Here is a 22,600-nt window from a genome sequence, read left to right as displayed (position 1 = left end):
CGCCAGACGGTGTGTGTGGTGACAGCCGTGCCACGTGACGGTGGACTTAGGAGTGGAGCTTTCGTCCCCTGTGGTTTATTGTGCTGTGGTTCCTTCCACAGCACTTTCCTTAGTGTGCTTGTGCAGGAAATCCTTCCAGCTGGTTCCAGCAGCCTCTCGTCCCCGAACCGAGCCTTCGCTGGTGAGAGGAGAAGGAATTGAGGCTCCAGGAATTAGCCAGGAGGCCTGTGTGTGCACACACACGCATGCACACACACACATGCATGCACACACACACGCGTGCACACACATGCCACCGAGGGCCACCTCCCCACGGCCAGCATAGCAAAGACAAATCCTCCCATAGACCTAATTTGGAAGAAAAGGCACAGACTTGCTTTGAGAGTTGAGAACGCACCTTGTTGGTGACTGCTTTCCGCTGCCAGCCCCTCCTTGCCAGAAAGTGAATTTTAAGTCAGAAAATGAGGACAGAATTATAGGAAATAGAAAAAAAAAAAATAGTCATTCTGTCAGAAATTTTTGAATAGGCCCTTCTTCCAACAAATCCCAATACAATTCCAGTTTCTACTTATTATTACTTTAAACTGAATGCATCATTTAACTTTTATATCATCTTGATTTTATGTATTTTTCTATTCTGATTGGATTTTTTTTTCACCAAAAGGACAGCCCCCAGGACATTTTCTTGTGTTTGGAATCCTCCTTTGTCTCCACACGGGAAAGAGCCTTCTCCACATTAGAAATCCTTCCAGGCACGCCAAGAGCGACGGGTTGAGCTCTAGCAGTAGGAATAGAGGCAGTGACCCCGCCTGGCCCTCAGTCAGTGGTGTACTGGTGAATATCCGGCAGCTGGCTCCGGGGGAAGCCCTGGTTCCTAGCACTTGCCAGTCACCGTGGTGCAAATACTCCCACCGTGGCCGGTCTTGAGCTCCCCACGGGACATCACTGAAGCCAGAGTTGGGAAGAGACACACACCACTGGCTCTCGGGACCCAGTGCGAGTGAGTGGGCTTGGGCACACTGCCAGCCCCAACACCTGGTGTCCCCTGCAGACTCCTGTGGGATTTCTTAGTTACCACCCGGTCCTGGGTGGAATGACTGTTGTGGATGTTTTCAGTTACCATCTGGAAGGGTTTGCAGGCCTTTGGAGAACACTTGTTACTGAAAGGCAAAGCCAGGAGAGATGGACTTCATGCACCCCTTAGATTCTCACGGCCTGTGTCGGGAGTGTCCCCTGCGTGCTGCTGTCCATCTCTGTGCGAGTGAAACCTGGGCTGCTGGAGAGCTGCGTGTGGAGAGGGGGCGGGTGGGCATGTCTCTGGGTGCAAAGCAATTAACACTGTTTCTCCCTCTCTCCTTCCACGGCCCTCTTGCTGCTCCCTTCTCCTGCTCCCCTGCCCTGCCCACTCCTCTCACTCTCGCCAGAGAGTTTTCCAAAGAGAGGGAGAAGGCCAAGGCTCGGGGAGATTTCCAGAAGCTGCGGGAGAAGCAGCAGCTGGAAGAGGATCTCAAAGGCTACCTGGATTGGATCACGCAGGCAGAAGACATCGACCCCGAGAACGAGGACGAAGGCATGGACGAGGAGAAACCGCGAAACAGTGAGCAGCCGTCTTCTGTCTTGGGGCTGGGTTCTGGGAGGGGCAGCACCAAAGTCGGCTCGAAACCTTTGCCGCCAGCCTTTCTCTATAGCCCAGGTCTGTCCCCGGGAGCAGCACTCGTCTCAACGGTCACGGTCACTTGCTGCTCATAGAAATTAGTCCCACGTGGGAAATCATTGCTGTTGATCTATAAAACCACATATTCTTCTCAGAATCTTTGACCTTATAAGACAGTTGAGAGTTTGCTAAGGTGAAGCCTTTTTTTAAATCAACATCCTCCTCCTCCTTCTCCTCCTCCTCCTCCTCCAGGCTCCATCTCTTTGGGCCGGGGAGCAGGCTTCCTGCTCCAGGCTGGTTTGAAAGGAACAGTTTCTCCCAGACAGGCACCTGGAGAACTTCATGCCTGTGTGGGATTCTCCCCACCTTTGCAGTAGGCTTCCAGGCACCACTGAACTTTCTCATGGGAAAGGGAGTCGAGGCTTTCTCCTAAGGAAGGTAGATTCAGAGGTCAGGGTCGGGGAAGCCCAGAGGAGTTGATGGAACAGTTGGATTACAGAAATTGAGCCAGATCCTTCCCCTGGGGTTCCCCGGGGCAGACGGTTGGGCAGGCTACTGCTGGGATGGAAAAGAGTGACAGAGGATGTTGACTTTGGTGTATCAAAGATGAGGAACCATGGAAATTCAGGCTTTCATCAGATCAGCCTGGTGGTTCTCGGAGTGTGGTCCCCGGACCGGCAGTGCCATGTGAGAAATGCAAATGCTTGGCCCCCACTCCAGACCCACGGACTCAGAAACTCCGGGGATGGGGCCCCAGGTGTTGAGGTGCGTGGTGAATCTGAGAACCACTGGGCGAGCTCTGCCTGCTCTGTGTGTCTCGCAGGGCCCTGATCTCTGTGACTCTTTCTCCCTCTTTGTGTGTGCAGTCTCTCTCTTTCATTTTACATGTCGGCAGAGGTGCATTTCTGTCCTCTCAAGCAGCCTGACCCAAAACCAGGTTCCTAAACGCTGAGCATCTAGAGTAGCTGAGGAACCAAACAGGTTAAAGAGCTTACCAGGGTGTTTGGACAGCGCAGGGAGCCAGCACTTCGCCCTAAGCAGAGAGGGCGATGCAGAGACCCCCAAGGGGAGGAACAGGTGGAGGAAGAGGGAGAAGACATCCAAGGTGTTCGCAGAGAACAGAATCTCTGCTCTCTCATTTCAAAGATTCAGTTAATAAATCTAACAACTCCTCCCTTTCTGATAACTCTGCTCAAGGCACAAATACAAAATTAAGGCACACCAACAATAAGGGGCTGGTGACAACATAACTTAGTGACCTAAGGGGGCCTTCATGCTCTGCTAAGTAGCTTTGCAAGCTGGAAGTCAGGGCCTTTGATGGATTATAACAATGAACAATGATGCCATTGAGGGTCTTTCTGGAGAAATGCCTGACAGGTCTATTACACTGTTGATGCAACTGTGGAGTAGCTGATTACTTTGTGGCATGGAGTGGTCTGGCAAACAAATAAACTGGCATGTGAGCCACAGAGCAGCTTACCTCTAAACACAGGAACTCTGTCCTGGCCCCTTGCTCCACCCTAAGCCAGAGTGGAGCCCCTAGCTCGTGATTAATGGTGATGAGCATGTTTCTCAGCATGTGATATTAAACATGCAATATCTGCTGCGTCCTTAGCAGCCGGTTGCCATCCATGGGGACATGTGGTTATTCTGTTCTCTGCCCAAAGCAAGAGCGGCCAAGGGGAATTATGCTGCTTCTCTGCCTCACCGCTTAGATGGATGAATTCTGAGGAGAGGTCCTAGCGTGGAGGATTCTTTGCTGCTGGAGCAGATCACCTTGACAAGGCCCGTCTCCCCACACTCCGGCCAGGCTTTGAGAAGAGCAGGATGAATTGCCTACCCCAGTGGACAGAGTCTGCCAAGGTTGTCATAAGCCCAACTGTGGCTGAAACCAAACTCCAGAGACTGCTGTTCCTCTCGCCTTGCGCTGCTCCCTGGTGGCTGGAGGAGCATCTGGGGTCTGCCTCTTGTCCCTCGGGGACTGGAACGGAGCGTGGCTCCCTCACTAGTGGAAATGCTGGTGGGAACAGGGAGTAAACACCCAAAGCAGCGAGGTACAGAGAGTAAAATGCACACATGTGAGACAGGAACGGAGCCAGGACGAGCGCCCAAAGGACCACGTCTACTGGGGACGTCCAGTCAAAAGTAGAGATGAGATGATTAAGGAATCGGAGTCCTAAGAGCCTTGCAGAAAAGGAGAATCTGTGGCTGAGAAACTGTGTTCTTAGACTCAGGACTTCATAGTTTGCCCTTTGAAACAAACACAAGGGGAGAACTCCTGCCACAAACTGAAACATATGTATGTTTCAGTTAGCCTAGTAGTTCAGCCTTTGAAGTTTCTAAAAGATTTCGGCATGGGATATTCGCCAGTTCTTTTCAGCTCAAAAACCGAGTAGTCCTTTGAGACGAGAGGTCGATTGCTGTGGTCAGCGGCTCTGGTGCGGCTTCTGCCCTGGGTGGTGCCCGCATGCCCGGGCATAGCGCCCACGAGCTGGGGCTGGTGCTGTGTGGGAACAGGTGTGGTCGCCAAGCACGCCTAAGGGGAGCCCAGTCACTCGCTTTTTGTGGGGGAAAAGCCACCACGGAAGTGGAAGAAACGGGCGAGAGGGTAACAGAAAGTGCACAGCAGGGAGGGATTTCGCTACATAGTTGGAGCAAGTGAAGTGGCCAGTAAGTTACATACAAAATATATCCCAGCTCAGCGTCCATCCACCCACAAGGTGAAGGTCTGCTCTCTGCCAGGCACTGAGCAAAGGAGTCCCAGTCCCTGCCCCGTGGAGCGTGTGCTCCAGCGCAGCCGACCGTGAGCGGAGTGGTGTCACAGCAGGGGGTGCCCGGAGAGAATGGACCAGTCGGGTGTGATGTAGGCATGGTGGCCGGGACCCGTCTCACGGAGTGGCGGCATTGCACTAACAACCTGAAGGCGGTTAGGAAAGGAACCATGTGGCTATTTGGGAAAAGAGACTTCCAGGCAGAGGAAAGCTGACGAGAAGGCCCGAGGCAGGCGCGGGGCAGACGTGTCTGGAGCAGAGGAGGCGCGTGCAGCGGGAGAGGACGTGGCCAAGGGGAGAGCCGGGGAGCCGGGCCGGGGCGCCGTGGTAGACCGCGTGCGCTGCGCTAAGAACCCGGACTTCTCCCGGAGCAGCTGGCCGCCTCTGGAGGTCTTGAGCGAGGAACGGAGGGAACCAAGGCGGGCGAGAGGGGCCGCTGCAGGAGAGGCTGGGCCTCGCCGGGCCCCATCGGGGCAAGGTCAGACTCCAGGATGACGTCACTTGCAGACGTCTCAGATACGGGATGTGAGAGAGGAGTCGGAGCTACTCCAAGGCCATTGTCCTATACGACAGTAAGAGTGGAATTGTCATTTATTGATATGGGGAAGACGGTGACAGGAAGAGGCCTCAGGGCAGGAGGCTCAAGAAAGTCCTGTCTGGCCTGTAAGTCTGAAACGCCGTCGGACGGCCCAGTGGAGATGGTGGGCGGCAACTGGGGGCAAATCGGAGTCCAGGGCGGAGATCCGGCACGGAGTCACCGGGGCGTCAACAACATGCAGAAGACACTTAACCCGTTTGTCTGGACAAGATCACTAGGGGTGAGTGTGGGCAGAAATGAGATGAGGCCCGAGAACCGAGGCCTGGCCTCCCAGTGTGTGGAAGTCACAGTGGCCAGGAGGAACCGGCAGAAGAGACTTAGAAAGGTGTGGCCCGAGCGGGAGACACAAAGGAAGGGCTGTCAGCGCTGCTGACAGGACAGAAGCTGGCCGTGCACGAGCGGTGGGGCTCACTGGGGCCTTGACAAGGGCTGTTTGGCAGGACGCTGGGGGCAAAAGCTGAATGGTCAGAGTCTTCCGTGAGTCCCTTGAGTCTGCAAACTTCCTGGAATGGCGCTAAGCGTTGCTCTGCTGGCTTCCCGCTCTGCTGGCACGGCCCAGCTGTCAGCGATCTGGGCGGCTTGGCCACCAGCAAACCGGAAAGGGCAGAGAAGAGACTCACCTAGTCACTCCAGGAGGCCTGCGGCCCCACGGAGGTCAGGGTCTAACGCCCAGCCCTTCGTCATGCAGTGGTCGCAGATGGCCTTGGGGAAAAAAGGACACGATACTCGAGAGCCATTTCAGGGCCAAAAAGGCAGCAAATAAGCAAGAAAGGGGCGTGTGTACGCACCATTGTCCTGCACGCAGCCTCCAAAGCCCCTCTTCTCGCTGGGCAAAGAGGAGGGTAACGCCGAGGTCTCCCCCTGTGGCTGCTGCTTCTCCCTGCCCTGCAAGCAGCCACGGGCATCGCTTTTAAAGGCCCCACTTGCAAAACCACCACTTCTGCACGGGGTGGTTGTCATCAGCAGAGGTGCCCTGCTCCCAGGGCCAGGGTCTGTCGTCAGAAAGACAGTCAGCTCCAACTCCAACGTCAGAGCTGATGGAAGGCCGGACGTTAGAGGAAGAAGCCACACAGAAAGAGAAAGAGTAGGGGTTTTCTTCCCTTTTTTTCACCCTCAAGAACAAAAAATGCATTTATTAAGTATTCACCCATGTGGGAATCTCTCTCTCACGTCATTAAGACAGTTTAAATGCAGCCCCAGCCCTCTAAAGCTTGCGGTCTCCGACGGGCATTTTTGTGGATAAGCACAGAAAGACAGAAAGACGGTGGAACCAACGTTGCATTTCCAGCCAGATGAGCAGGATTAAATATCTATACCAGTGGTGCTCAGTTATGTGACTCAGGAGCCACTTTTGCAATCATCGTTAACCAACAGAGCCACACACTGCCACCGGCCCTGCAGAGTCAGGACCACGTATTACTGAGACGCAGAAATGCGAGGGCCCATACGTAAGAGCTGCGGTTGCCCACGACAGGGCCCGGTGTGGCTGGAGAGCAGTACTCTGGAGACACCGATTTATGTTATATACGTGTCAAGGACATGTGCACAGTAATTTGCTTTCTTAAAAAATTTAATTGGTACAATCAATTACCTAGCTCGCAGCCAGGCGCTGCCACGTCTGGACATCCATGGCAGAATCCCACGCAGCACGTGGCCTGAGAGGAGACACTAGCGTTTGTTTTTGTCACTGATTCTGTTCTTTCTTTGCACTGTTAAGTGACTGTGCTTCAGAGGCCCCTCCTGACCCCTGCGACAGAGCAGATACCGTCGTGCAGACTCTAGATACGGCCCCTGAGCCTCCCAGTAACTCCCAGCTGGTCCTCGTCAGAACCCTAGAAAACTAGTGCTGGAATGTTCCGTAGAGGTCAGGTGAGGAAAGTGGAGCCCGGGATGGGAAGCAACCGCCTGCCCTACAGAGGGGGGAGCCGGCCCTCGCGCCCCGTCTCCCGGTCCCCACCCGGACTCCGCCCCGCACACCAGCGTTCTCGAACACCCTGGGCCATGGCACTCCCCGACTGCACTGTTGGCTCTCAGGGCATGTCCCCACTTACCTTGTGGAATTGTAACCACCTCTCTACACGTCTCTAGCTGAGCTGCCCTGAGAGCTTCTTTTGCCCTTAATTCACCTATGTCCCTGTGACCTGACGCAGCCCAGGGCTGGAGGATGTTAGGACCCGTGAGAGTCAGATGCACACACGTGCTTTCCAGCGCGTGCCCAGCCTGGCTGTGACGAGTTCTGCACTGCCCCGAGCTGGTAGAACAGGTGAGCTCAGACCATCGCTGGACCTGAGCCGTGCATTGTTCTGTCTGTTCAGAAGTGGCTTCCTGTGGCATCATGAATGACTTCCTTTCCAGTTCATTTGCTTTCATGAACACATTTTCTTTCCAATAGCTCTAGATCATTCTCCACTCTTGGGAAGTGCCATAGGAAAACAGGCAGATGAGCCTGTCAGCAGGGCAGTGGTGAGGGCAGGAGCTCAGTGCTGTGGGAAGCGTCGGGGTTCTGGGGAAATGAGATTAGTGGGGGCTGCCATACCTGGGGCTCTGCTGTGAGGCTATGCGTGGATTTCTCCGGTTCTGGCAGTAATTGATACCCATGAGTGGGGCCCTGTGGACTTGGTGGCATGTGCGGTATGTCAGTGGGGGGTTCCTGTCGTGGCAAGGGTCCAGCATGCCCACCATTAGCACATCCCCTCTGGAGCAGAGTCTGTCTGTGCTGTCCGGCCCTGTAAGCTCGCAGAAGCCCCGTCCTGGCCTGTGAGCGGTGGGGGCTCCCCCGAGGGCTGGGCTGGGTGTGCGGTGAGCAGTGGGCACCCCCAGCCAGTCACCATGAGCTGCCCGACGCTCCCGCCAGCCATGAGCAAGGCTTGCTGGCTTGGCGCTGTCAGGAGACCATGGTCGTCTCACTGCATGTGCCATGTGCTTCTGGACTAGAGAGGAGAAAGGCACACAACGTTCAGACAGGAGACTTTCATGGGTTCCTGTGACCAACAGTAGGTCAACAGAAAGGAGCCAAATCTTCGGTAACGAAGGCTCTGTTCCCCTTCGGAAGATACCTGCACCCCACCCCCGTGAGGCTCTCCAGGCAGGAAGAGAGCCCGGCCATGCCCCGACGACCCAGGCAGTGCGTGGGCAGCTGGCACAGACATCAGCACTCCCAGGGCTGTGACTTTGGGAAGTGTCCCAGGCCAAGACAGTAATAACAAGCCAGCACAGTCCAGAATGCAAGTGGTTTATTGATTGTGGGGAGTATGGGCAACACCAGCTGTGAAACACACCAGCAGTGGGGTCCGGCACTCTTTTAGATGCCTGCCTGTGTGCTGGCCTCACTCTCACCACTGACGTCCGCGGCGGGAACAGAGGAGCTCAGGCGCAGGGCCCGGCAGCAGCAGGGTCTGAGCCGTGCTGTGCAGCTGTGCGGTTTCTTAGGGGCAGGGGCCACTCCTGTGGTTCGGAGGGGATGAGTGGGCAGCTGTGTTCCTGGGACCACTGACCAGCCAGCCACCTGCTGTCAGCTCTTGAACCCCAAGCATGCTGGGAGTCCTTGGGGAGCGGAGCCTGGAAGGCCCGCTCTTCCCCGGGGCCGGGAGGAGAGCACCCTCTGCCTTCCAGCCAGGGTCTCGGCCCAAACCAGCATCTTCCCATCTACTTCTCTCTCCAGTGGCTTCGCCACCTGCCCGGTTCCCCGGGCTGCAGAGCCTCCTCCCTCCTCCTCTCCCTTGACTTTCCGTAGTTATCAGTTCAGTCTAGTCTTTCCAGTCGCCCTCCCCGGCATGTCCCTCTCCCCTCCCCTCCTCTCCCTCCGCTTCCCTCCCAGACTAGCAGCCACCTCACTGCTGCCTTCCAGCCCCACCCCACGCAACATGTGCCATGCAGCCAGGTTATTATGTCTAGAGCTGATGGTGACATTCCCTTGCTTAGAAGCTTTGAATGTCCCTCCATGGCTACAGAACAAAGCCTACACATCTTCTCTTGCTATTTGGGCATCTCCGATCCGTCCAGCCAAGAGCTTGAACCACACCACTCCCTGCCCGCCTGCAGCAGAACCAGGCAGCTTCCTGCTTCCAGACATACCTTCTCTCCTGTTTCTGGACCTTCACGCATCTCGCCTCCTCTGCCTAGAGCACCCTCTGTCTGCTCACCTCCCCTGCCCCTCCCTGGCCTTGCAGCCCAGCACAGAGAGCACCGCTCAGGCCCCCCAGACCATCCTTCTCAGGACAGGCACTGCCACACTCGCGGCCTTCTGCCTGCCACCCTGGCAGGTGAGGAGGCCCAGCCCTCTCGTGGCACGGAGAGCCCTCTTGGGAGGCAGGAGCGTGCGTTACTAACTTCTCACTCACGCTTCACAGTCTTGCTTAGTTGACCAAATACCTTTCGTCCAGTTTTAGCCATACTCGTGGTAGCCCCAGAGAGTAAATTGTGGGTGACAACACGGGCAGAAACCATTTAGAGGTGAGAAAGTGGGCTGAGGAGGACAGCTGGAAGGAATTGCAATTATAGACCCATCAGGAGAGAAAGCTGGGTGGTTAATGGAGCAAGGGGCAGAACCTATTAGCCCCTTTTGCAGATGGGAAAACTGAGGCTCAGGAAGGTTAACACGTCCATGCCCTATAGCGGGTAAGTTGCACCATTAGGCAGGCCTGCTGCCCAGTTCTGCTGCCGCCATACCACACTGGTCTCTCCCACAGTCCCCACGGGGAATGCCGTGGCTGCCCCCCTGCTCCAGCAGAAGGGAGCTAGCAGAGGCCCCTCTCACCCCTGCCCAGCAGCCTCTGCATCTCCTGTGTTATGGCCTTTGTCACCTCAGTCTAACCTGCAAGCAGGGTGGATGGCAGAAAAGAGGAAAGGAGGTCGGGGGGAGGGAGTATAGGAAAAACCGGTCTTAAATTATAACAGAAGGGGCATGAGTTTGATTTCTTTAAAAGGATGAACTTTATGATTATAAGAACTATGTTTAAACTGGAGCTGAAAAGAATTAACGTCATTATCTTGCTCATGGAGGAGAAAAAGTTAGCCGGTTTGCAGTGGTTTGCGAGATGGTCTTGTCTGGAAGGAGAAATATCAGCTATGTGACCTCTCAGCGTCTCCTGTGGGTCAGGCCTCCTTCGGACTTGATCAGAGGAGGTGCTGATCACCCAGCATGCTCGGGGATGGGCACTCTAGCTCACGGCCACTCACTGCCCTGCCTTGGCAAGCACACCGTGAGGGTGTCACAGGGCCTGTGGTGACGCAGGACCGTGCAGCGCTGCCCGACTTCTGAGCCTCTGATGAACCTCGGCACTGGGGGTCTCTGACCAGGCAAAACCTCAGGGAGGAGCTGACGGGTGGTGTCTCTGGGGAAGTCCTGCCTGCTAAAGCCATGGGTCCCTTTAACAGATGGATCTGCCTGTGCCCACGGAGCCTCGCCCAGGGGCAGCGCCCAAGAAGGTGCTGCTTTGTTTTTAATTGGGTGCTTTTCAGACAGATCAGCTCACCTGGGAGCTGACAGTGGCTCAGCAGAGGGTGGCAGAGGAGATGAGTCATCGCAACTTCCCTCTGATCCGTGTCCTCTGATGACCAGTGCTCAGCCCCGAAACAGAACCACCCACACCGCGGTGACCTTGGCTGCCCCGGCCCCCTTCCACATAACAAGCCCGTGTCTGTCAAGAGGTACCACCTTTTGCGGGCTGTCCGTGGAGGAGAGTGACAGCTGCTGCCTTTCTCATTGCTCGCCGACGTGGGAAAGTACCACCTGGCAGTGGGCACGATTAGCACGTACCACGCTGTCATCACGGGGCGTGCGGCGCACAAGGCTGAGTCACGGCACACGGAGCCCTGGAGCTGGAGGAAAGAGCACAGAGACCGGCACGGCTGGCCTCAGAGTAGTGAAGAGTGTCTGGGGGAGCCCCCAGAGTCACACGCATGCCAGACTGTCCTGTGTGCTCGACAGAGACATGGGCGCGTTCAGTCAACACATTTAAGCACCACCTGGGTACTCAGGACGCCGCGATACGTAGACACAGCCTCTGTCCTGCGGGGCTTCCGACCCAGTTAAGGAGGTGGAGCCGCCACTGGGTTACGGCGATGAACTGACGGAGGAACACGGGAAACACAGAACAGAGCTTGGAAGAGGCGGGAAGGGGCTGCCTACCCAGAGGATGATTCTGGAAGGCACCGTATCAGTCAGGGTTGGCTAATTGTTGTCACAAGCTGCCCCAAATCAGATCTCAGTCGCTTAGCACGGTGAAGGTTACTTCGCACCGCACAGTTGAGTGTGGGTTGGGGGTGGTGAGAGGGGAAGCTCAGCTCTGCAGTCCTCAGGGCCGGGGCCTCTCGTGGCTCTACGGACCCCCGCCCGGAGGGCTCCATGGGCCCCTCTGAGTCCAGCCAGCAGAAGAGGCAGTGTGGGGGCCTGCTGGAGGTTTCAGCGGCCAGGCCTGGCAGTGTGGCGCTCACTTCCATTCCCACCCAGCTTCCGGGGGGGCTGGGAAACAGCTGCTAGCTAAGTGCCCGGGGCAGAAGGGCTGGGGGTGGGTGGACACGTAGCAGTGTCTCTGCCACAGATTGGTAGCAGGTCACATGGCTGGAAGGGTGAAAAGGACAGTCTGAGCTGAGGGGCCTGATGTGCAAAGTTGTAGAAGCAAAATAATTGTAAAAAGAAGAAAAGAAAATGGAAGTGCGTGTGTTTTGGGGTGACTTTAGGGTGCACAGGGGAGAAGCCAAAGATCAGGCCAGAAATAGAGACTGAGAGCTGCTTCCAAAGGGCCGCACACTGGGCCTTTATCCTGTGGGTAAGAAGCCACTGAGGAGTTCGTCAGAGGAGTGACAGAGCACACATCGCCTGTTGCAAGGTCCCCGTGCGGCTGAGTGTGGACAGTGGGCTGGAGGAGAGAGAAGCTGGCACAGGGAGCCCAGCCTGAGGCCAGCGAGCCCTGTGCTAGTGGGCCAGTCCACGAGGAGAGTCCAGGGCCTGCACATCCTGAGCTTTGGCCCTGGGGTCCCTGGGATAAACAGTCTGTGCTCCTTAGCCCTGGGGCTCGTGGGGGATTACAGCAGGGCCGCGCCCCTGGGGGGCATCCTCCTGGGAGCTGGTCTGTCCTCCTCCCAGTGCTGGGAGCTGCCCTGACCTTCTGCCCCTTGCTGTTCAAAGGGGACAGAAAACACACCCACAAGCAGTCCCCTGCCCTAAAATGGTGCCACATGTAGAATCCCGAGTGACTGTTTCTTCCTCATTGAGTCCCTGCCCTCATCATCAAATGCCTAATGAAAAAAATGTTGAGTGACAGCCCCACACTCAGGGCTTTGGTGGCGCCGTCGTGCTACGTGCCTTGGTGGGAGCCGCAGTGTGTCCAGGAGAGAGTCACGCCCCCATATGATGGGACAGACTTTGTCCTCCTACATAGCTGTAATACCTGCTGTAAGGCCTGGACCGTTAGTCACCGTGATCGCGTTGTGCAGAAGCCACACGGCTAGCGGGGCAGGGCTGAAGCCAGTCAGAGACAGCAGAGCATGTGCGTCAGGGGTGTCCCGTGGGAGGAAAACCGCAGCGCTAGGCTGGGGCGACGGTCGGTCAGGGCAGGAGGGTGGCACATTTGTTTATTATCGTCCTTCTGTATCCCAGGCCCTGGATTCCTCCTGTAGCCACACACTGGCTGCATCACAATCCAAAGGTCACAGAATCCTAAAACCCTTTGGGACAGAAGGGGCCCCAGGTCCCTGAGTCTGTCCCTCATCCCCCAGGCGCACCTTGCCGTGCGAGTGCTGCCGGGTGGTCTCCCAACCGCCTGGACCCGTCTCCTCTCAACGGGCAAAGCCCCCGATCCAGTTTCTCTGAAATGCACGAGCAGGGTGCAACACTCTCTCCAGAAAAATCACAGGACATGCTCAAAAGTAGCAAGATGGGAACTGGGCGAGGGCTTCCGGAACAAAACAGGCAGTTTTGTTCATTTCCAAACACCTGACTCTGAGCCTAAACTTGGACTTTGCTGACAAGGCCACAGACTTGCCTCTTCCTGCTCCCAGCGTGGATCTGCCAGCAGGACCCACACGCGCAGTGACAGCTAGAGCCCTCCCCCGCTGCAAAGGACAGGACAACCAAGAAAAATGTGTTGCACGTAAGACCCTGAGTCTGCAAATGCAGCCCTGAAAGAATGGCCCCGGGGAAGGTCCTCAAGGCAGATGAGAGTGAAAGGGTAGGATGTCCTATTCTACTGACAGCCTAAGGAGAAAGAAAGGAAAGATTTGGCCATTTATGCACTCATAAAAATACACATTCGTTATACTTTAGGCTTAATTCACATTAGTTCATCGGACTGGCCCGAAGTACCCCAGCAAAGAACTTCAGGGATAATCCACTGGGCAGATGAGCTTTGATGAGAGGAGTTGAAAGGTTTTTGCTTTCCAGGAATATATGTTTGAATTTTGATAAGGTTTTTCTTGTTTCCTAAATCATGTTCTTAAAGTTATTTGCCAAGCCTAAGGCTGCGAGCCTTGACCAGCACCCTAGACTCACATTCTGCGGACGCCAGTGATTGCAGCTGCACCGGGACCTGTCTGTGCCTTTTGCTTGGGAGTGACAGGCGAGGTCTGTCCTCAGAGACTCGCTGACAGGTGGAGAGCCTTGATTATATGCTTGTCAGCCTGGCGTTAAAGGAAAAAGCCTTTGTTTACCTTCTCACGTCCAAGTTTCACATCGGCCTGTCCAACCGTTACATCTCGTGTCAATGACTCACGAGATACGATAATGGTGGCCAGTAGCAGGCCAGTTACCGTGTTAACTAAGCTCTCTGAGAATAACAAAACGCCAGTGTACTCACACACACGAAACACAGGGGCAAGAAGAACTTAAAGACCCCTTTTTTGTCAGGAATGTTCAGAACTAGAATCTCATTGTGTTTATTAATATTGTCTAAGGTCAGCTAGGTCCGGCTTTGAGCAGAAGCTTGGCATGATGTTTGCTATGCCCGGCAGAAGAAGAGAAAAAAGGCCCTGCTACCCCCAGAGGGGAGAGTGTCTGCTTGGCATGGAAAGTACTGTCCGTGGGAGAGGGTCCCGGCCCCCTCGGCCCATGTCCGCATTGACTAGGAAGCTCGGGTGGCCAGTTGCTGCCCGCCGGGCAGAGTGCCCTAGGTTTGCATCAAGAAGATTCCAAGCTTCAGCAAAAACAGCAGAACTTCTTCTTGAGCCTCTTAGATGGTATAAAGTCATTTTCACTAATTATAAATTCTGTAATCCGTTAATTAACTCATTCTGTTAATCCATGAAGTCATACCCTTGATTAGATGAGTTGAGAATACAGCAGCATGAGATGAATGACCCTCATCTCTCTGCCCTGACAGGATGCCAGAGTTTGGGGTCTGAACAATCGCTGTGTGTTGTCGAGGGACTAACGCGTCCCTGAGAAAAGCAGGCGGCCTGACTTCCAGGCCTCACGCAGTGACCAGTTTGCCTCTCCCATGGTTGTGAAATGAGGGGATCAGATCAGCAAGACCTCCTCCAGCTCCGGTATTTTGTTTCTGTAGTTCTGAGTTGATAGGCATTGGCTTTAGCCCTAGGAGTCTGGGCCACACCTGGACCCCTCCAGTCCATCAGCCCCTGGGGGCAGCCTGCTGATGCCGGAATCCTGCAGTCCCCGACTCCTGGACTTGCACTGGGTCTCCTGTAGGACCGTCTGCGCTCTGAAAGCCAGCCGATCGCCGAAGGTCCTCGCAGACCTGCACGCACGCTGGTCTGCGTGGAAAGCCCCTCCCCCCGTGCCTTACGAACTGCCACCCCCCCTACTCAGGCACCCCCTCCCTTCCTGCCTCCCTTGTCCTCGCTGCCCTTGCCCCCCGCAGAGTCTTCCTGCCTCCTTTGTGCTCCCGGAACACTGGGTCCCTACCTGCGCTATAGATCTCATTGCACGTGATCCATTGCATCTACCTATAGATTTTATTTATTGTGCCTTATCTGTTGTGTTTGTCTATCTTAACACCCTCTGCTGGGCTGTGTGCACTCTTAAGGGTGGGGATTTTTGTATTCCCAGCACCAACAGAGAGCCTGGTACGTAGGCAGTCAATGAATATTGGTTGGAAAAGGATTTGGAAATTGGGGTGTAATAGCGGGATCTTGGCTTGGAAATCCTTGGAATTCTGCCCCTGGGAGCAGATGACTTAGGCCTGCTTTGTCCGTATCAGACCTAAAACCAGACTGGGCCAGGTCTGGTCCAGCAGAGCTTATATAATGAACCGGACACTCAAATTAATTTTTCATCTGCCATTCCTTGTCTGTCAACCTTTCTGTTTCACTTCTGAGGGAGGACAGGATTGTTCCATGATGTTTTTCTTTGTGTGCTCATTTCTTCTCCCCTTTCTCCTTCAAATATGTCCAGGCAAGTGTTGGAAATATTTCCCATTTTATTCTGCCTCAAGAAGGCCAGGTAGCCAGCCTGGCAGTCAGGAAATGGTTAAGAGAACATCAAGAGTGAATTCCGAGCTGCTTCCTTAGGGCTTGAAAAGGTCAGCTCCCTTCACAGGGGCAGAAGTTCGAGTCTGTCCACTGTGTGGTCTTCGGCGTGACGCTCCCTGCCTTCGCTGGCTGCGGTGGAGATTTATGGAGTAAGTGTTATCACAAGCTGAGACTTAATGAGATCGCAGCTGTATCTCCTGGATGTAGTGGAAAGCAACCATTTTGGTAATAAATAGAGAACAGCATCTAATTTGTAAATTCCTCTTTCCACTGCTAAGTTTAATCAGATCAGAGAAACTGAAGGGAACTGTTGATGACCAAAAATTATTTTCCATGCCTTAATCTGGCCAGGAAACATCCCTCCTAATGGGAATGTCATGCTGCTCTGGCAGTGGTGGGGGTGACATTTGTCATTAGACTAACCCAATTGTTGCACATTGAGAAAATATGTTTAGACCAAAACCTATTTAAAACCAAGGTGGAGCCGAGGCCCATGTTGCTCTATTACTGGTGTCGCTGGTTCATAGAAGCAGAAACTCTTCCCAGTGAGACCACAGAAGTCGGTAGCAGAGACATCCTAAAGATGTCTCCTTGACTCCTCTGGACAGCCAGCTGGGCCACCAGGGAGCTCAAACTGTGGTCACAAGTAACCTTCCTGACAGGCAGAGAGCAGGTTAAGAGAACAGAACACAATCTCTGGCAGGGCCTTGCCTCAATGAGGGTTAAAAAAAGGATTCAGGAGACACAAAAAGGGAGATGAATGCAGCTATCTCTTTTGCCAGTTGTGCATAAATACTGTTTTTCATGATTAATCCTAGTTAAAGATTCTTACAAGCTGTCTTCTCACAAGCTGTTAAGCACCTCCAGGACAGGGACCATGCCACGGGTGAGTTACTGTTAGCACACAGTAGGAGCTTCCCGACTGTCTCATGACGAGAATGACAGACTTGATGGGCACACAGGGAATACGGCTGATGGCGGCCATCCTTCGGGGCTGGCCCTGAGAGCACAGACGACATCACCAATAAGGATTCTGATGACCTTTTAGACACAAAGCAAGTGATCCCAAGGTTCTTCGTCGGGCCTGCACTTGGCTTTTGCGTCTACCTATTGATTGTAGGTAAACACACAGCGTCCAGGCATTGTGTACACACACGGAGTATCGTGGAATATTGTGGACCACAGCTACCGTGTGTTAAGCACCTCCTCTTACTTTTTCATCATTTTCTAGTTATCTTTAATCTTCACTCCAAGATGGGCATTTCCATTTTCAGACCAGAAGGGTGAGGTTCAGACCGCAAGGCCAGTGGCTGACAGGAGGCTTCTGCAGGCTGGCGCCCGGCCCCTCTTTCTCCTTGGCAGGGAGGTAAGCACAGGGCACGGCGGCCCACAGGATCCTGAACCTGGTGGCAGGAAGGAGAAAGGGAGTAGAAAGAAGCCCCGGAAGGGAGTCGGGAGACCTGGTAACTAGTCCTAGTCTAATACCAATGAGCCTGTGACCTCGGACTACCCGTCCCTCTCTGAGCCTCAGTTTCCTAATACGTAAAAGTAACACCCAAATAAGCTCTTCCTTTCTATTAATCTTTGAGCATTCCAATTCCTGTGAGGCCCCCAATAGCACTTCCTTTCTCCTGAAGTCCCAGTTTCCAGAACGGATGTGAGGCTGAGCCAGGCAGTGGCTGCCCCCATTTTGCAAGCAGTCCCGGGCCCCTCTTGGCTGGGCTGCAGGTGCTGCAAGAGAGGAAGTATCTGCTACTTAAGGACTTTGGGCAGCCTCTCGCCGGCTTCCTTCCGCAGCTGGCCTCTTTCTGCAGGGCCCACACTCTCCTGCCTTTTCCCAGACCCGCTGTCCCGATAACGTCTGTCTTTGCGTGAAAGCATCGAGCAGTAGAATCTCGGTGCCGGAAGGTGTCCCAAGGCTCTCCTTCTCCACGACCCCGTCTTTCCATGAAAGCCCCCTACAACCTCTCCACTACAGAGTCTCACCAGCCCCCTTCTTAAGCACTCTGTAGCAGGAACTTACCATGTCACAGGAAAAATCTTTCATTTTTGTGCAACTCCAGTTGTTGGAAGATTCTTCCTTCTCTTGAGCCGACACCTGCGGCCGGAGCAGAAACACGGTGGTCGTGGGTGCAGCAGCGTCCTCCCGCTGGTGCTGTGAGTTATCCTGATGGCGTTAGTTACTCTCGCCAATTGCTTTTCTGTCTCTGCTCCCTTCCTGCCTCAGTTTCCACGAGGGGCCGTGCCTTTGAGATCTCTTCCCACCCCTTCTCACTTGGTCCTCCCAGCAGCCCCACGCCAGGGCACTGAGCTGTTCAGTGCTGTGCCTCCTCGGCTCGGAGCCACACGGGGCCCAGACGGCTGCAGGAGACTTCACCTGTCTCCTTGCTGCCCTCCATCCCCCGTGGACACAGCCCTCCGTCTGCTCTGGGCACTCCCACCTGCGACGAGGCCCACACCCCACAGTGTTACTGGGATCCACCGGAGCCGCTGTCTCCTTTCTGCTTTCCCCAGTCAGGCAAACTCCTTGTCACGACACCTTAATCACTGCTGCAGCCGTGAGCAGCCGGAGCAGTGGAGAGTAGCCTGGCCCTGCCCAGGGCAGGCTCACACTGACACTGACAGCCTCTGCCCAGACCCCAGAGCCCCGTGCCCTTTCCTTCCTGCGGGGGAGCCCGGACGCTGAGCCCGCAGCTGCCCCTCACAGGATCTAAGCCCGGGGTGGAAGAGGAAGCTGTGACCCCAGGCAGGGAGGCCCAGGGGACCCCAAGGGCAGCCTTCCCGCAGGGTCATTAGCATTCTGCTCTGTCAGTGCCCCCAGGCCTTTTGCTTGTTGAAGACAGCAGTCCCTGTTCTCTGGGTTTCAAAACCATTTCTCTCTTCTAAAGAGAGAGCGATCGGCCTCTCCAGCAGCCCACGTCTCGGGAGAGATCGGGGAAGAGGCTGAGACAGGGCAGAAAGGGCGCAGGGCCAGGGGGAGTCACAGCTTTGCCTCGGACTCAGTCCTGAGAGGGGCTCTGGAGGGAGGGCTGTTCCTTGGAACCGGGGAAGTGACACCATCTGGCGTGGAAGCCCACCCGTTCTTGCACATCCAGTCTGGGGTCTGTTTTCCTTCTCTGTGCTTGGCATGGGGTGGCCCCAGCTGCGTGTGGCCCTTCTCCAAAGCAGCACAGGGGAAGGGAGGGCAGGGAGTGAACCAGTGCCCACCCTGCCAGCCCCCTCTGAGGGTGAGGAAGGAAAGCCGAATTCGGGGGGCTATGCTCTAGTGCCAGCCCCTCTTTACAGGGTGCCCGGGCGCCTCCTGCAGAAGTCACCAGCCGTGCCAGGCCCCGACCTAGAGCGCTGGCTGGGGCCTTCCCCGGGAGGGCAGCCTGGAACCGTGGGGGACAGTGCTCTCAGAGAGCTTCCGTGGAGACGGCGGCACAGCGCAGTCTGGAGAGGAGGGCAGGAGCCTGCGAGGCGGGACTGGGGCGGGCTCCTCTTCCCGGCCCCGCGGCACGAGGAAGGGGCAGTGGCGTGGGGCACAGGCAGGGCAGGCCACGCCCGGGCCCCGCTCACGCTCACCCACAGCCTCAGTTTCCCGCTGTGTCCCCAGGCTGCCATGAGCACAAGTGAGGCCGTGTCACGTAAGTGCCTAAACACCACACATGGCTATGCCCGTCTGAGGAGCAGGAAAAGAACTGTATGTGCATCAGGGCACCAAGCTCCATGGCACAAACAGTAAACGTCTCGGGGAAAAGACAGTTCTGTGACGCCGTGTTGGTCAGGAAGGTGGCGGGGCCTGGAGGGCAGAAGGAGGGTTTGTGCGTGCGGAGGAGCCGGGGACTCCGAGAGGGGCCGCGGGGCACCCCCAGGCACCCCCAGGCACAGGTGCACAGGTGCCGGAGGCAGAGGGTGGGGCACCGATGCTGGGGGGGCTGGCGAGCTGCCCCGTCTCACAGGGCCTGGGAGGCAGGCGCGGTTGCTGGGGCGTGCTACCCACGGATCCTGCCCACCAGGCGTGCAGGTGGCCCTCAAGCCCCCGCCTGTCTGTGCCCAGAGCCCCCTCACCAACAGCCAGAGACTTAGTGCTTCATCCAGTCAGAGCACTCCTGTTCTGTAAAGCTCAAGTTATTTTTCTACGACAAAAGAAACCCTCTGGCCCCCAGCAAAGGCTTATCCAGGCTTTGCCTGACAACTGCCAATAATGAGCAGCTCCGCCTCCCCTAGGCAGCCTGGAGGGGTGGAAAGACTCCGTTGGGCACAGTCTCCCCCGCTCTGGGCAGGCAGCGCCCTCCTCCCCTGTGGCCAGACCGTAGACATTCGAAGGTGGTGACGAGGCCTCCTGACCGAGCTTATCCAAACTAAGCCTTTCCAGTTTCTTCAGCTGTTCTTGACAAGTCATAGAGCATGACCCGTGGGCCCTTCCCCAACCCGGACCTCTATGGTTGTCCCCTTTAAACGTCCTGAGCTCTGAGCCTCCGCCCTAAGGGCCCGACTGAGCCGGAGAGGAGTCCCCCGCCCTCCTCTGTGCCGCCTGCGGGGCCTCTCAGTGAACCGTGGGGGCGAGTAAGGGGCCAGACAGACCAAGGCCTCGTCCACACCAGGCGAGGAGGGAGGCACGACCGACCGCAAGCACCCAGCAGGCAGCGGTGGCAGATTAATTAAAGTGAAGCGCGCGCCGCAGGAGGGGCCACGGGGACTGATGCTCTGACAGCTGCCCATAAACTCATTCAAGAAATTACGGAGCTGAAGAGGCCCCATGGGGTTGGGAGCTAAAATGACTAACTTCACATAAATGCCATTAATGGCACGGCCTGGAGATTGAAGGCCGCAATTTACTCGCGTGCTGGAGGGGGACGAGCTCAGGCCCTTGCGGAGAAGCACCGCTCCCTGCTCCATGGCCCCCGCTGGGGGGCCGCCAACCTCAGGGTAGTGCTGGGCCCCGAGCCCCCTCGCAGGAAATGTAACCCGGGTCAGAATCATCTTGAGTGCAGAGAGCAGGGAAGGGGAAGAAAGGGCCCAAGAGAGGAGAGAAAATAAGCGTGACTTTGAGCTCTGCGTAGCTACTGTGAACAGCAAAGACCAGGGCGCAAAGTTCAAAGCTCAGCCATGGTGGAGCTCTGGGATTCCAGACCAAGCGGGTGGGGAGGTGGGCCGTGTGCTCAGGTGTGACACCTGTCTGACCAGGGATGGGCTGTTAGCCTCTCCGCGATGTGAGTCTATGGAGAGTGAGAAAGGGAGGGGCCCTGGAGGGGAGGAAGAAGTTGGGAACTCTGTCACCACCTGGCTGTGTGACCCTGGGCAAGTCACTGACCCTCTCTGGACTCCACATTCTCACCTATAAAATGAAGGGCTGGCCTATAGTCTTATAGACCCCTTCTACCTGTGATGCAGGTGTGATTAAGATCTCCGTTTTACAGTGGGGAAGCTGAGCCACAGAGGAGTGAGGTAACGTGTCCAAGGTCATATAGCTCCAGAGTGGCAGGGAAGGCCTTGGGCACGATTACAGAGTAAGTGGCTTCTCTCCAGGACCTCTGCCTGCACCCTCTGTCCGCCTCTTCCCCTGGTGATCCAAGCACATCCTCAGGGCTCTCGGTATGAGGAAAGAAAGGGCTTTATGGGTTCATCCCATATACACAGTGGCTACGTGGATAGACTTGGCATCAGATCTGCCTGGGTTCAAAGTCCGATTTTATTAGCTGCTTGCTTTGAATAAGTGACCTAATTCTCTGAGCCTCAGTTTCCTTATCTATAAAATGGGGACATATAATACCCTTCCTCATAAGGTTAAATCAGTTAATGTGTGAAAAGTGCTTGCAAAAGTAGCTGACATATAATCAGTGATCAAAACACTGAACAATTATTAGTAATATTAAGATAGAAATGACTGATATTGCTATCATGCACTCTGAGGGGACAAGGCCTTAAAATGAAGGAATGGCCACTGGACGTCACTGGACCAGGCTGGAAAGGGACTGGGATGTAAATCACGTACGTCCCTTTCATTTCATACCACATGGATGACCATCTACTGCTAGCCGGGCCCTGGGAACTATAATAAAATAATGTCCTCTCTCCAACCTAAAAGCGGTTGGGTTTCCCAAGGAGTCCTATAGTGGAAGGCCACCATACCCCATGTCTAGAAGACCCCTGTCAGCTGCAGGTGAGCTGTCTTTTCCCTTCAGGGTGTATAAGCCTCCTGTGTGGCCAGATGTCCTGTTTCCCTGTGGTCCCAGAGAGTCTGAGACTGTCCCCTGCTGCCCTGACGTCCTGTCGAAGACGGGCCGGGTGGGAGGACAGGGAGAGGGGTGTGTGCCTGAGCTCGGAAGTTCGTCTGGTGTGGCTCAGCCTCCCGCCCTGCTGCCTCCCGGCCGCCACTTCCCCGACCCGAAGTGGTACCCAAGGTGGCCTGGCTCCACAGTGCCGGTGCTGTAGTGACACAGAGAAAAGTTCTGCTTGGGAGCGCCAGATGTCTATGGCCTGCTGAGATCGCAGCGACCCTGGTTTTCTTCCTTGGATTACGGCTGCAGATCAAGGGCCGGCATTTATGCCTCCTCTCAGTTTATAGCAGTAATAATAACTGTGATGGCACAAAGTGCTTGTATTGTGCCTTTTTAATAACGCCACATTGCTTGGCTTCTTAATATTTAATTCTGTTTTATATTTACTTTCTGATGGCATAAAATCAGCTGGGTTTTAATTGCTTGTGTGGAGGAAGCCCAGCTGGCCTGGGCAGGCAGGGAGTTGCTGAGAAGGTTCTGGAGAAGGTTCTGGAGGCTCCTTCCTCTGTGACCTTTCCACCCCTGCAGGCCCTGTCCCAGAGACCATTCTCTTTCTCTCACACCATCTCATTCCTCTTTTCCCTACAACCTGCTTTCCCCCTTTTGGTCTTCAATTCATCATCCCGTTCAGTCTGTCCGTGTGTGAGATAAGAAAATGGGACCCAACGCTACCACGTGACTTGTCAAAGCTTCGGAGCCATTTAGCAGTGGGGCCACGCCAAGGCCTGCCCTGGTTTCTCTAGACCCCGGGCGGGGCGAGCGTTTGAGACGACATGTGCCGCGTGCTTGATCTGTCAAACTGCAGAGCAGTAGTGAGGAAGGACTTCCCAAGTCATTTTTTCTGCAAAAGAAAATTAAAACAGAATGTACAGTAGTTCCTCCCAGAAGT

General features: G+C 55.3%; 1 protein-coding gene across 2 annotated transcripts in view; it reads left to right on the top strand.

Annotated features, from left to right (window-relative positions):
* The window catches only part of CACNA1C (calcium voltage-gated channel subunit alpha1 C), a 581,627-nt gene that overhangs the window by 416,535 nt on the left and 142,492 nt on the right, over positions 1–22,600 (top strand). For both annotated transcript variants that reach the window (XM_045554647.1, XM_045554646.1), the window contains one exon: positions 1,425–1,597. In XM_045554647.1, the coding sequence (XP_045410603.1) occupies positions 1,425–1,597 (173 nt within the window). The remainder of the gene's footprint in view (positions 1–1,424; positions 1,598–22,600) is intronic.

The sequence above is a fragment of the Lemur catta genome, chromosome 6, assembly GCF_020740605.2.
Source record: "Lemur catta isolate mLemCat1 chromosome 6, mLemCat1.pri, whole genome shotgun sequence".
Taxonomy (NCBI): domain Eukaryota; kingdom Metazoa; phylum Chordata; class Mammalia; order Primates; family Lemuridae; genus Lemur; species Lemur catta.
The sequence above is the reverse complement of the archived record's forward strand: the minus strand, read 5'-3'. Positions and strand labels throughout refer to the sequence as shown.